Source organism: Filicampus tigris, chromosome 1 (assembly GCF_054856515.1).
Source record: "Filicampus tigris isolate MCC_2025a chromosome 1, RoL_Ftig_1.0, whole genome shotgun sequence".
Taxonomy (NCBI): Eukaryota; Metazoa; Chordata; class Actinopteri; order Syngnathiformes; family Syngnathidae; genus Filicampus; species Filicampus tigris.
Window position 1 is genome coordinate 13540001 of NC_141217.1, and position 12991 is coordinate 13552991.

At 41.1% G+C, this 12991-nt stretch overlaps 2 protein-coding genes across 2 annotated transcripts; both read left to right on the forward strand.

The window, feature by feature from the left end:
• The first annotated feature begins 391 nt into the window (after positions 1-391).
• On the forward strand, positions 392-6247 carry LOC147152865 (mitochondrial carnitine/acylcarnitine carrier protein-like). Its single transcript, XM_086035571.1, has 9 exons — positions 392-835; positions 1705-1800; positions 2043-2170; positions 3136-3226; positions 3825-3942; positions 4271-4343; positions 4448-4557; positions 5426-5547; positions 5619-6247. The coding sequence occupies exons 1-9, from the start codon at positions 734-736 to the stop codon at positions 5679-5681; spliced, it is 903 nt and encodes a 300-aa protein (XP_085891697.1). The 5' UTR covers positions 392-733; the 3' UTR covers positions 5682-6247.
• A 784-nt stretch (positions 6248-7031) lies between these two features.
• tafazzin (tafazzin, phospholipid-lysophospholipid transacylase) lies at positions 7032-12533 on the forward strand. Its single transcript, XM_086035698.1, has 11 exons — positions 7032-7079; positions 7870-8012; positions 8279-8407; positions 8501-8546; positions 9280-9365; positions 9436-9516; positions 10161-10202; positions 10277-10339; positions 11537-11589; positions 11674-11751; positions 11839-12533. The coding sequence occupies exons 1-11, from the start codon at positions 7042-7044 to the stop codon at positions 11923-11925; spliced, it is 846 nt and encodes a 281-aa protein (XP_085891824.1). The 5' UTR covers positions 7032-7041; the 3' UTR covers positions 11926-12533.
• Positions 12534-12991: the final 458 nt, after the last annotated feature.

The following is a 12991-nucleotide window of genomic DNA, read 5'->3' on the forward strand; positions in this document are numbered from 1 at the left end:
GAGCTAAGTTGAGTTGCTGTATCATTGTTTTTACCTGATTGTTCCTTTGTGATTCTTTCTAGAGGCGATTCTAACTGCACATGTTTTTGTTTATTTGGGGAGTTATTATTACTTCTATCATTAACCGCACTTCTAAGCACATTTTCTGACTGTTTCTGTGTGGTGTTAATCCACCAGGCGGTTTTCACCCCGTACATATCTTAATTTATTCGGGGGGTTAATATTGGTATTATTCTTTACTTAACAGACTGGTCTTGTTTATTTCTTAATGTAGTACTTTATGTGTTTTATGTGTTATGTGCCGTTGAATGGAATCATCAGTGACATGGGAATCCTCGGGAATGTTTCTAATTATTGTTGTTGCACGTGATGGATGACGTGTGGAGGCGGGAATGGAGGCGTGGCCGAGAGGAGAGTTTGACGTTGAGTCAAAAAGTCGTGCAGAGCCGTAGAGGTGAGGGCACCCGGTGTCCTGTCATTCTTTCCTAGCCGTCGATACGTACGTCCTACCAATGCTAGTGTGCTTGCGCACGCATGCTCACAACGCCGATAGTGAGGTGGGTTAGGGTTGAGTTTAGGGTCATAGGCCGTCTAATTAGCCTCCGCTAGGAAGTTTCGCAGAGGTAGGACAATTTAGAAAAAGACCGGGGCATATAAACTGGACGTCCATCGTGACGCAGGAGGAGCGCAGGCCGCTTCTCTGCTCCTCGGCGCGGACCATGCCGGGGAGAAGATGGTGGAGAAGCCAAGAGTTTCTCCCCTCAAGAATTTTGTGGCCGGCGGGGTCGGCGGAGCGTGTCTGCTTCTGGCAGGACACCCGCTTGACACCATCAAGGTGACTCCCAAGAGTGTTTGCGACTCTTGTTGTTCGGGTTTTCTACTCAGGCTTTGTGGAGATTATTGGGCAAATCTGCTTAAAAGGCACGAGACGTACCTCAAGTTTTTCATTTAACTTGTGAACCTTGACTATAGCTACAGACAATGTTGTGTTTTGCTGTTAATTTAAACGGGAAAACAACCTTCAGTTTTCCTCCGGCATTACAAAAACATGATTGGCATCATGGTGACCTTCATGCAGTTAAGGAGATTAGATTATGGCTGCAAGAGAAGAGACGTTACTTGTACTAGTAGGCTACTCCTCAACATGATTTTCATTTATTAGGCAAAAAAAATTGTCTAACAAATGTTAAGAATTAATAGTTATTCGTCAAAATACAGTTGAATTTCTTTGGCATACCGGGCACAAAAAGTGTATCTTATAAAATAGAAAAATAAAACGGTTCTACATCTCTGTCCTTAAATTAGTGCACACAATAGAATTAACATTTACAACCTTATCAACAACTAAGTGAAACACTAAGCAACGCAAACTAGCAACCCATTTACGTAAGGGATGGACATATGATTAGGGATAGCAAGATGGACCACAGTTGTCTCCTTGGTTTTACACAGGAAACATCATCTCCTTTTCTACAAATAGTCTGTTCTCTGGGGTTTGTGAAATCAAACAACCAAGATCTTTTGTTGTCTGCATAGTTCTGAAAAGGTGTGCTGCTCTGCACTTCCGCAAAACAGTAGGGCTAGTTAACATCTTAACCTCCCCCACAATGAGTTTCTCAGCCAATGACATGAAGAGCAAGGTTAAAGACCGTTTTCCAAATATGTCACCTTAAGTGATGCGTGTGGGCTTGTTTTGTGTTTTAGGTGAGACTCCAGACTCAGCCCAAAGCCTCGTCGCCGTCTACATATGTCGTCTACACGGGAACTTTTGACTGCTTTCGTAAGACCATCTCCAAAGAGGTCAACGCAAATGCACACACACTCACATAACAACACACAAACGCACACGTTTGTATGCTTTTTTGACATGGAGCAAAGTGTAACAAGTAAACTTTGGTGTTGCGTCGAAAAGATTGCTGCTTTGGTTGTAACCTTGTTTGTGTGTTTGTGGGCGTGTGTGTGGGCGTGAGTGTGTGGGTGTGTGTGTGTGTGTGTGGGGGGGGTGTGGTTGTGTGTGTGTGTGTGTGTGTGTGTGTGTCTAGGGCATCTTGGGTCTGTACAAAGGGATGGGTGCTCCGCTGGCGGGTGTGGCGCCCATGATGGCCATCAGTTTCTTTGGCTTTGGTTTGGGCAAGCAGCTCCAGCAGACGGACCCCAGCCAAGAGCTAACGTTAGTGCAAGAACCTACATGTGTGACTTAAAGCCTGGCTTGAATCTTGAAGTCAGGTTTAACATTAAAGCCGGGTCCAAACTCATGCCAGGTATGACACTAAATCCGGATTGAAACCAGCAAGTCAAGTCTGAACCTTGAAGTCATGTCTGAATCTTTTGAAGCATTTGATGCACTTTGTAGCTCTTTAAAAAGGAAGTCAACCCAAGCATATTTTTTTCAAGAATATGTTCTATGCAAGCCCACTAGTTGAAACAGTGCATTCTGATAAATATTGCGTTTGTGGAGGCAGAGTTAATCCACACGTTTTTAGCCATCTCCGGGGGCGGCCATTTTGTCACTTCTGTCAACTAAAAATGACATCACAACTGCTCATGGCTCAGTTAACAGGCTGACCTGTTTTCTGAAGCTGAGCCGTGATTGGTCATTCCGCTTTAAAGCGGAAATCAACCGCCCCCTGAGATGGCTAAAAACGAGTGGATTTTGCTGCTTAACTCCTATTCCACAAACGCAATATTAATCAGAATGCCGTGTTTCAACTAGTGGGCCTGCTGCGAACATATACTTGAAAAAAAACATGTTTTGGTAGATTTCCCCTTTAAAGCTAATAAAGCTCTATAATAGATCTGATCCACACATTAGCTGAGCCGCACTGTGTTTAAAACCAAGTTTCTTTCTGATAGCCTGCAAACGTGTGACCAGGTTGTTCTGAAGTGACCTTGTTCTGTCCAAATATAAACGTCAACATTGCTGTACCCCCTTGATGTTATTTGCTTGTTTGAGACAACCCCTGCACCCAACGCACATTCTCAACCGTCAACAGTACTTTCCCAGCATTAAGTATGATGTAAATATACTTCATTGTTTTGATTATCAGATGTGATGTAAATATATTATCAATGGGTGGCCTGCATATAAAAGTTATGTCTGCTGTGAGACGATTGTCTTTGTGTCTTTATGTTCAGGCACGCTCAGATATTCCTGTCAGGGTGTCTGGCGGGGGTCTTCACAACAGTGATCGTGGCTCCGGGAGAGAGGATTAAATGCTTGCTGCAGGTAAAGTCTGAAACAAATGACGCCACAGGAACGTGTTATTATTGGGGGATGGGGTGAGTTGGGGGGCAGCTGATGGGGCGGTCATGGTTAATCAGTCGGTGGAGCGATGTTACGGATTTGTCTCTGAGATGGTTCGGTGATGGTCCTCATGCCTTTGAAATGAAGTCCACACAATGAAGTCTTTTTATCAAATACGTTCAATTTGCGTGAGGACAGCGTCCTCGTGGTTAGCACGTCTGCGACTGCCTCTCACTTCTGAGGATCAGGGATCGAATCTCAGTTCCAGCCTTAGATGCGTTTTCTCCTCCCTCGTTTCACTACATGCACCACATGCACGGATCCGCTGCATTAGTTCACAGGATTCATCGGTGAGTGAATTTGGCTCACTTTTCTTTAGACTCGAGGCTACTTCAGAAAACGTAGCTATTTGCCTCATCACAACGCCCCTGCTCCACGCATTGGCCCCGCAGTAGAGTGGCGCGGGGTGAAGAGCATTTCATTTGCTGAGTTAACACCATAAAAAAAAGTCACTAGATTTCTCAAATACGCACTATGCTGACAGTCGAGGCCAAAGACAGGTGTGTGTTGTGTCGAGCAGGTGCAGTCTGCTGGCGGGGCGTCCAAATATTCGGGTCCTCTTGACTGTGCCACACGTCTCTACAAGGAACAGGGCATCCGCAGCGTCTACAAAGGGACGCTGCTGACACTCATCAGAGGTACACATGTAACATTCTATACACCTCTAATGTAGTATTTTAACTTGCCATTTAGTCTTAATACAACTAATGTAACCAATTATTTCATATATAATTGTTTTTACACATAATATTTTAAATATGAGGTAAATATGCTACATTAGCTGTATAGACAACATTTACATAATAATAAATGGACTCTACACCTCTAATGTAGCACATTTACTTCATATTTAATGTTCCATACACAACATCTACTTCACATTTAATGGTCTATACATATCGACCGTAGCATGTTTTCATCATATTTACAGATTTACTTTATCTGCTTGTGTTATCTGTCTTCCAGATGTGCCTTCCAACGGTCTCTACTTTCTGACGTATGAATACCTGAAAAACGTCCTGACTCCAGAAGGTCAAAGGTATTGTCACGTAAAGGCTATGAAGTGAAAGTTGATCAAATCTTCTTGCAAGCTGATCTTTGCATGGCTCTGTGTTTGCGTGCGTGCGTGTGTGTGTGTGTTAGCGTTTCCCAGCTTGGCACCGCCTACATTCTGCTCGCTGGTGGTGTGGCTGGACTCTTGAACTGGACCATTGCGCTACCCCCAGATGTCCTGAAGTCCAACTTTCAGACAGGTGACGCTGAAACTCTTGCTTTTCAATCTCTTCTCCATCTATGGATCTGAGGACTCCCTGGGTGACAGGAGATGCATGTAGTAGAAATCTTTCATGTATTTTTTAGTTTTAAAAAAATCCATTAAAGTTAACAGAATTTTGCCATATATTATATTCATGAGCATGCGGGGGGTGGAGGTGGAGGTCGGCTTTCCTGAGTTGCTTGCACAAGAACTCACGTATTTGAAGTTGTTGTGCTCTTCCTTTAATGTCCTAAGATGGCGCCAAGGCCTTGGCTAAATGGGAGAGTAATAATTGGTGTCAAAGACGTACAGTGTTTTATATAATATGCACTTTTGGGGTCATTTTAAAAGATGAAGTTGAAAGGGTGGGTGGCAGGGTGATCGACTGGTTAGCACGTCTACCTCACAGTGCAAGAGGTCGTGGGTTCGATTCCGGCCCCGGCCTTCCTGTGTGGAGTTTGCATGTTCTCCCCGTGCCTCCGTGGGTTTTCTCCGGGTACTCTGGTTTCCTCCCACATTCCAAAAACCTGGTAGGTTATTTGAACACTCTAAATTGTCCCTAGGTGTGATTGTGAGTGTGAATGTTTGCTTGTTTGTGTGTGCCCTGTGATTGGCTGGCAACCAGCCAAGGGGGATACCCCGCCTACTGCCCGGAGACAGCTTGGATAGGCTCCGGCATGCCCGCGACCCTCGTGAGGATAAACCGCTTGGATAATGGATGGATGTAGTTTCAAAGTATGCTTTGGGATCATACTTTGGGGTACAATTACAGTTTAAACTATTAATATAGGTGTTCAAAAATATTGATGTGTTAATCGTTTGCAATTTTTCCTCCCTTTTTTTTTCATGTGTGATCGTGTGTGCAGCCGCAGACGGCAAGTACAGAGGTCTGGTGGACGTCTTGAGGACACTGCTTCGAGAAGAAGGAGCCAAAGCGCTCTATAAAGGCTTCAATGCCGTCTTCCTCCGAGCCTTCCCTGCGAATGCCGTACGACTAAATTCTCCTGCGCACTTTAGCTGATTAGAAACTGTCCAAATCTCATTCTCTCCCTCTTCCAGGCATGTTTCTTGGGCTTTGAAGTGGCCTTAAAGGGTTTGAACTGGCTGGCACCCAGCTGGTGAACCTGCGAGCTACTATGGCCAACAAAGTGTTCGGACCGTGCCTCTGCAGAATTTTCTTATTTGTAATCACGTTTACTGTATGTGGAGCCCCAGACATGACGAGGGGAGAAATATTTCTAAACTGTTCCCACAACATGGATCCAACGTGCACACAAAATGCTTATTTGTGGTCACTGGCCAGTTGGGTAATCAAATCGAGCACACCTTCTTTAAAAAAGTGAAGGTGTGCTCCATTTGCTTACCCAGTGTCCAGGTTGGTCAATGGAATGATATTAAAAAGTATTAAAACCCAAAATGAGTATTTCATGACCAGCAATACACATTTGTTGTGCATATTTTATCACAATTGTTGCTGCAATTTATTATTTTTCCCTTCATGTGTGAAGTCTGTGGCTCTCTACGTTTCCTCCTTTTTTTTTTTTTACTTTGTAGCATGTTAAAAAAAAACAATCGGTGCTGATTTCTCGACCTTTTTGAGATCTACATCTGGACTTGTATCATTTATTTGGAACTAAAGTGCGTGAACATTTTTGTAATAATTTTCAATAAAGCTTTTTTGAATTTGACAGCAATTTTCTTATATGTTATCTCACCAAACGTCATCTTAGCGGACGCTGGCTGCAGAGAAAGGCAAAATGAAATAAGACATATAGGCCTACAACAATCTGTACAATGTGATCACAAAACAAAACATTAACCATATATACAAAACATAAAATAAAAAAATTATACAATGCTAAATAACCGTGCACACAAAATTCTTTGTATGCTTTCGCCTGTTCTCTTTTGTTGTTGTTTTCTAAATTATTATATTATCGTATATAATTGCTGTTACAATGTACCTACTGTGGCTGCCACAAACCAATTGTTATGAAGTAAGAGTGTTAAGTTTGATCCTCTTTCTGAAGTATTTAGGGCCCGATCCCAATACCCACACTTGCACTCGTGTGCCCCTCAATTGTCATAAGTCGACGACTTCCCAATTTTGCAGTTTTTGTACACTTGTAAGTTGAAACCTGCGCGCTCGAACACTACACGCGCTTCGACTATGTGTTCACTTCAGTGAGGATCGTAGGGTGCAAGTGTGGGTATTGGGACTGGGCTTGTCAGGTCTCTCGCAAATATTACCCAGAGGTCATTGCTGCGTAAATACCGGAAATGAAGCGAGAACATCTTATTTCTCCCTAATCTAGAATTATTATTATTATTTTAGTTTTTGTATTTTCGTTATTGTTATTTTTTTATTATTTGTTGTACCCCCTGGCATTTTTAATTGTTTTTTTAATTTGAAAATCATAATCTTTTGGAGTTTAAAAAAACACAGTACCCACAATCCAAAGCGATATTACACTTCCGGGTTATGCCGTTAACCTGTCAAAAGGAAAAAAGGCAAGTGAGGTAAATGTTTTTAAACTGTGGTGCTGTACTTTTTGCACCCCCTTCTTATTATTGCAAGGAAAATATCATTAATATCAAACGCAATGTGTAATCATTAATATTATTAAAGGTCAAATTATTCTGATTCAAGTTTTTGTGTAGTGAATGTAAACCGTGTGTTAATTCGTTCGCAACTCTGGAATCTTACTAACTAAGCGACATACTAATATTCATGTGCTTGCAACTTTTATACTCATCAGATAATATTTTGGGGACTTTTAATGTGCTGCTTTATTGTGCAATCCCTCGAGTAATGCGTGAATTTTACGGTGCAGAGCAAAGTGTAAATTAACAAAATATCACTTGTATACAATTACAATCTGACTATATCACCTTAACTTGGTTAGAGAATGAAGGAAAAGTCAAAGAGCACAGATGATTGGCATCATTGCATGAAAGTCAAACGTGTAGAAAGACGTTGCAGATTTTTCAGGTAAAGATCAATATTCAAAACGTAGGCCAGCTACCCCGAACGGAGTGTTTAACTTTAACTTGAGAGGTTGTAGTGGGCTGAAACAAGAGAATCCTTATTTTCATTACAGTTTGTGTTGACAAAACCTTCTTGAGCGTTGTCCTATCTGGGCCAACCATTTTTATGTCGAGTGTTTTTGTGAAAGTTGATGGAAGTCATTTCTCAGTTATTTGTGGGGCAAAAACGACATCATGGTATTATGACGTTTGCTTATGTTTCTAGAGCCATATACATGTTAATATCCATCCTGTGTTTTGTTGTCCGGCATGTCACGCCAAGTGAATGTGTGTGGAGGTGCGTGTGGAGAGCGGCGATGCCACTGGAGGTCAAGTGGCCGTTCCCACAATGCCCAACATTGGCATGGAGACTCTCCGGCTCGCTCATCATGGGCATGGTGGGCTCCTACTCCTACTTGTGGACCAGTAAGTTGCATGCAACGTCGCTAGGAGTCGTTTGGGTTTTAAAGGTGTACTCTAGAAGCTTTACAGTGAATTTCTGGAATTTCCTGTAAATTCCCATTAGAAGTTAATTTTGGGGAAGTTTGGAATTGTTGTTGTTTGTTCCAGTGTATGCCCATAATTCACGTTATCTGCCATGGAACTTTTCAAGTATAAAAATTCCCAGAATTTGTCAACTGCCATTAGAATCTTCTCATCACTCGCCAGCCTTGTTGTCACTATTCCCATAGAGCACTTGAACTGCCTGACGGTGCACAACCATGAGGTTCTGTTGGAACTAATTGACCAGCGGCCGGCGGACACGCCCCTCATCACACTTTCCAATCACCAGTCTTGTATGGACGACCCACACATCTGGGGTGAGAGAGTCCACCTGAAGCACTGCCGATGCATCAGGAAAGAAAACAAATTACCTGTTTGTGTTTGTTTATTAATTTGTTTGTGTACGGAAGGTGTCCTGAAGCTCAGGCATTTGTGGAATTTTAACAAGATGCGATGGTAAGTATTCTTTCATCTTGTTGACATGGGTTTTTTTGAGGGGGCTGTGGGGGGGGGTACTTCTTTTCTCAACATTTTAGGAACATTTATTTTGTGTTTACAACAGTGCTTAACATTTTAACATGGGCCAGAAATGGTACAGTGGAACCTAGCTGATTAAAAAATATAAAACAACAACTCATATTTCACATAAATCAACTGCAATTTATGATCTTGTAACATTATAGTCAGAAGCAAACATTAATTTGTGCTATCACAGCAGCTTTGCTTACCTTTTGGCTTTAATAGCCTATAGGTTTTTTTTTTTGTAACGAGACTTTCCCCAGCCTTGATAAACATCTCACTCAACTTCACTCTGTGTGGGTTAGTAGGACACAGGTGACTGACACATTTTCAGACATACGCTGATGACCAGAGCTTTATTTGGGTGGGTAATTTCACACTCCTTGGGTGGGCAGGCACTCCGGACGAACAGCTATTAATGTACAATACTAAAAACGAGTACCATAATATGAGTGGATCCCCGCTATTAGCGCGAGATAGTGTTCAGGCCGGCCCGCAAATACGAAAATCCACTTCTACTGGTAATTGATGCCAATTATAAATGAATTGGGAAAAATAAATAAATGAAAAATTAAACCCCAAACGCTGCAGCGGTCCGCTGCACACTTTAAGAGGATAGAGTCATGGTTTAAAGTTTTATGTATGTTTAATTGAGCTATTATTCGAACAGGACTCCAGCGGCATCGGACATCTGCTTCACAAGAGAGTTGCACTCTCGATTCTTTAGCCGAGGGAAATGCGTGCCCGTTTGTAGAGGTGAGCGACGCGAGCACGTCGTCCGACTGTTTTATCAGTTGACCGTTGGTATTTCATGCCCCTTCTTTAGGTGATGGTGTTTACCAGAAAGGCATGGATTTTATTCTGGAGAAGCTGAATAGAGGGGAGTGGGTGCACATTTTTCCTGAAGGTAAGTTTTGGAATGCGCCATTTAGAATGGATTGTTGCGGTCGCTTTAAAAAGCATGTACAAGTACATCTCAAGAAATTTGAATATCGTGGAAAACCTAAATTATTTCAGTAGTTATTTGTCATAATTGTTCTTTTAAAGTCCTTTTAAACACGGTATCACTGCAATTATCATTAGCCGAACAAACTGTGAATTCGCTTTCCTAATAGACTAGGATTCCTCAAGGGAATTAGCATTACTACAGTTTTAGGGTTATTTTAAACTATCAAATAACTGCTGCAGTGCACATACAGTAACACATACAAACAGAACGTCTAACAGTACTCACAGGCAAATTCTCAACTTTGTGGAAAAATCATAACTGCTGGAGTTTAGACATCTATTTCTTTTTGACATCATCAATCAACTTGCCTATCTGGCTTAGGTGTGCGCACCAGAGGAGGCCGCACAGTATGTGCAGCTTCTATACGGCTTATGTGTGAAAAAGTGTCAAATAAATAAATATATATATATATATATATATTTTTTTTTGTTGTTGTTGTTGTTGTTTGTTTGTTTTGTTTTTAATTTAAATGTCGTGAATGCAGTTTATACACCAGTGGGCTCAATAGAGTGAATTTTCAGCTAATGTTCTCTATTGAACAGGTAAAATCAATACGAGTGAAGAATTCATCAGGTTAAAATGGGGTAAGTGCATTGCATGACGCCCATGTGAATGTCTTGTAATGTGTTGCTCACACAAACCACTGGTCATCTTTTAGGTGTGGGGCGCCTAATAGCAGAGTGCACCCTCAATCCCATCATCCTGCCACTGTGGCATGTGGGTAAGTGTGCCACGGCTGTTCTTGTCTACCCAAATCCATGATACATTTTCAGTGACCTTCCTGTTGGGTGTCTGTTTCTTTGGTACACCAGAAATGTTCAAAGGTCAGTGTGATTTGCTCCATGTTTAATCATGGAAAATAAATGCATGAATTAATGATACAAAACCCAAAATGTTGCATCACGTTCTTGTCTATTCTTTGCTTTTCTTGAACTCACCAAATTCATGTTAACTGTTCATGAATGTTTTAAATGCAGGTGAATGAGATCCATGTTAATGTGTTATCAGTTCACATTTTTCAATTGAATCCAAAGGAATGAAACCTTCCAATTGGTTTTGTGCTCTGCTCAAGCGGAGACCCTCATCATGTCCAAATCAATATTTATTAGTTTGGTTGTTTATATTTTATTGTATTTTTGTTTCTTCTACCTTGCCTTTGTTTATTTTCTCCTGTCAGATTGACAATTTTTCTTTTCTCTCATATTTATGCTTATTCCGCCTTCCATAAATGAGCAGTGTCTAGTTCGAAACGAAGATAGCATCCGTCTGCTATCTTAATGCTAACATACAATGGGAAACGCCATTGTTGCGGAGAGCTAGGACTGTATGTGAATCTAGGGGGATTCGCCGGAGCACCTCATCCAAACAGTCACTGGAATCAAAAGTGTGGCCGGACACGATGACAGAGAACAACTTGGCTTTAATCGCACTTCAATACACTTCACAGAACACAACAGCTCGCTCATCGCGGCGCATACACATGACCGAAAAAGGCGCGAATCTGCCGCTAATCGCTAACGGCTAACAGACTACGGAGTCGATAGGACCCCCTTATCTGTCCAACAATATGCGCGACCTAAATTAACGTAAACAAAAGGACCCATTAGCTGCCCGAAAATGTGCCTGGTGCAAAGCACACGAACCAAACAGCAAACCAATACATGTGTAAACAAAGCAGCAATGAGGAATTTACAACAGTCATTAACGGGTTTACAGAAATTAGCATCAATTTAATCATCATCATTTTCAACCATCTAACAACTGTTATTTAGCATAAACAGTGCATACAAGTACAGTAGACCATCCAACAACTCTCACAGGTATATATTCTCTCTGCTCTGTGGAAAACAATTCGCTCTATGGGCTGCATTTGTTGGGACATGTAACCCATTTTACAAATCTTTATCTTTTGTGTCAGGCTTGAGTGATGTCCTCCCCAATGTGAGCCCCTACATTCCTCGGATTGGCAAGGTAAAATCATCCTCTCGGCGTTCTCCCGCATTCTCCCATCCCTGAGCGATGGCAGCTTCTGAATAATTGCTTGTGTGCTTCCAGAGAATCACCATCCTCGTGGGAAGACCCTTCGGCGTCAAAGACCTCGTGGAAAAGCTCAGAGCGGACAACAAGAGCCAGGTGAGGCAATATTGGATCGTCCTTAGCTGTCAGAAATCCTTTACTAACTATATTTCCTGTTATTTATCTCTCACTTTGCTGTTGCAGTTAGAGATGAGGAAGACGCTGACGGACTTTATCCAGGTTGACTTCCAAAGACTAAAAGTTCAAGCTGAAGCACTCCACAAACCCTGAGTGTTCGCCCTTACCTGAAGACAAGGGTCAGGCCATAACATGCGGGAGGCCGTTTATGCAGGAGTGTCCCAGAGCAAGTGGAAGACATTTTTATCAAAGGACCTCAATGTGTGACCAGAACTCTAAAACATGCTGGATAGGACTGAACATTAATTGATATCATACATGTCTGGACACATGATGTATTTTCCCTTTAATGGTATGATTATCATTTTATGGTTGCATTCTATAATTTCGTATCTCATCTTTCCGTGTATAATAATTTTTAGCACAGTGCACAATTATTGTCCTGATTACTGTCGAAAAAAAAAAAATTCTCGTTGGCTGCTCTTCCCCTCTCGTCCAGTTTCAATCAATGCCAATTAAGTTTTTATATGTGGACACTTGTGTGTTTATAATAAGCATGTTTTCCTCCTGAAATTCCATGTAAAGACCAGACATTATTATTGAAACCTGATGGGCTGTTATGCAACATCGAGGCTGGCAAAGAAGTGATTATATCAGTTCAATTTCATTTGTTAAATGTGTTTTATTTTTATTTTTAGCTGCTTCCGTAGCTTTAAGTTAAGTTAGTTTTATGATCATTTAAAAATATTTTTTCAGAAAAATTGTCTATATTCAATTATTTCTTTATCTATTTCAGCGACATTTTGTGACAGAACAATCTAAATATAATTAAACAATTAAATATGATTAACAATTAAATACTCGTCCACCAGATAGCAGAGGGTACAATTAATTTGTCCACCTGCTGCTATTCAATTTCTTACAACATAATATTAGCTTTCAACTCAACATAGACACATTTGACTGTAAATTGAAACAAGCTAATTATTTCTGGAAATTTACTTTTTTCGGATTCCTTTCGTTTGGTGGTGAACTTCGTGTAAAACTAACTATTAGAAATAAACTAAACTAGCGTGATAAACAAAGTCTGTAACTAAAGCTGTGAGTAAAAGATGCCCTCAAAGCAATTAATTGCAAATAACAATAATGATTATAATTGCTATTCTAATTATTGGTATGATTATTATTAGGGTTTTTTGTCGTAAAATAATACTTGACG

Bases quoted from the DNA above. Each gene is read 5' to 3' on its own strand.
- tafazzin (XM_086035698.1), top strand. From the start codon at position 7,042: ATGCCGTTAACCTGTCAAAAGGAAAAAAGGCAAGTGAG. The intron at 7,080-7,869 runs GTAAATGTTTTT...TGTCACGCCAAG, and splicing joins AAGGAAAAAAGGCAAGTGAG to TGAATGTGTGTGGAGGTGCG. The intron at 10,340-11,536 runs GTAAGTGTGCCA...CTTTTGTGTCAG, and splicing joins CCTGCCACTGTGGCATGTGG to GCTTGAGTGATGTCCTCCCC.
- LOC147152865 (XM_086035571.1), top strand. From the start codon at position 734: ATGGTGGAGAAGCCAAGAGTTTCTCCCCTCAAGAATTTTGTGGCCGGC. The intron at 836-1,704 runs GTGACTCCCAAG...TTTGTGTTTTAG, and splicing joins ACCCGCTTGACACCATCAAG to GTGAGACTCCAGACTCAGCC. The intron at 5,548-5,618 runs GTACGACTAAAT...TCCCTCTTCCAG, and splicing joins GAGCCTTCCCTGCGAATGCC to GCATGTTTCTTGGGCTTTGA.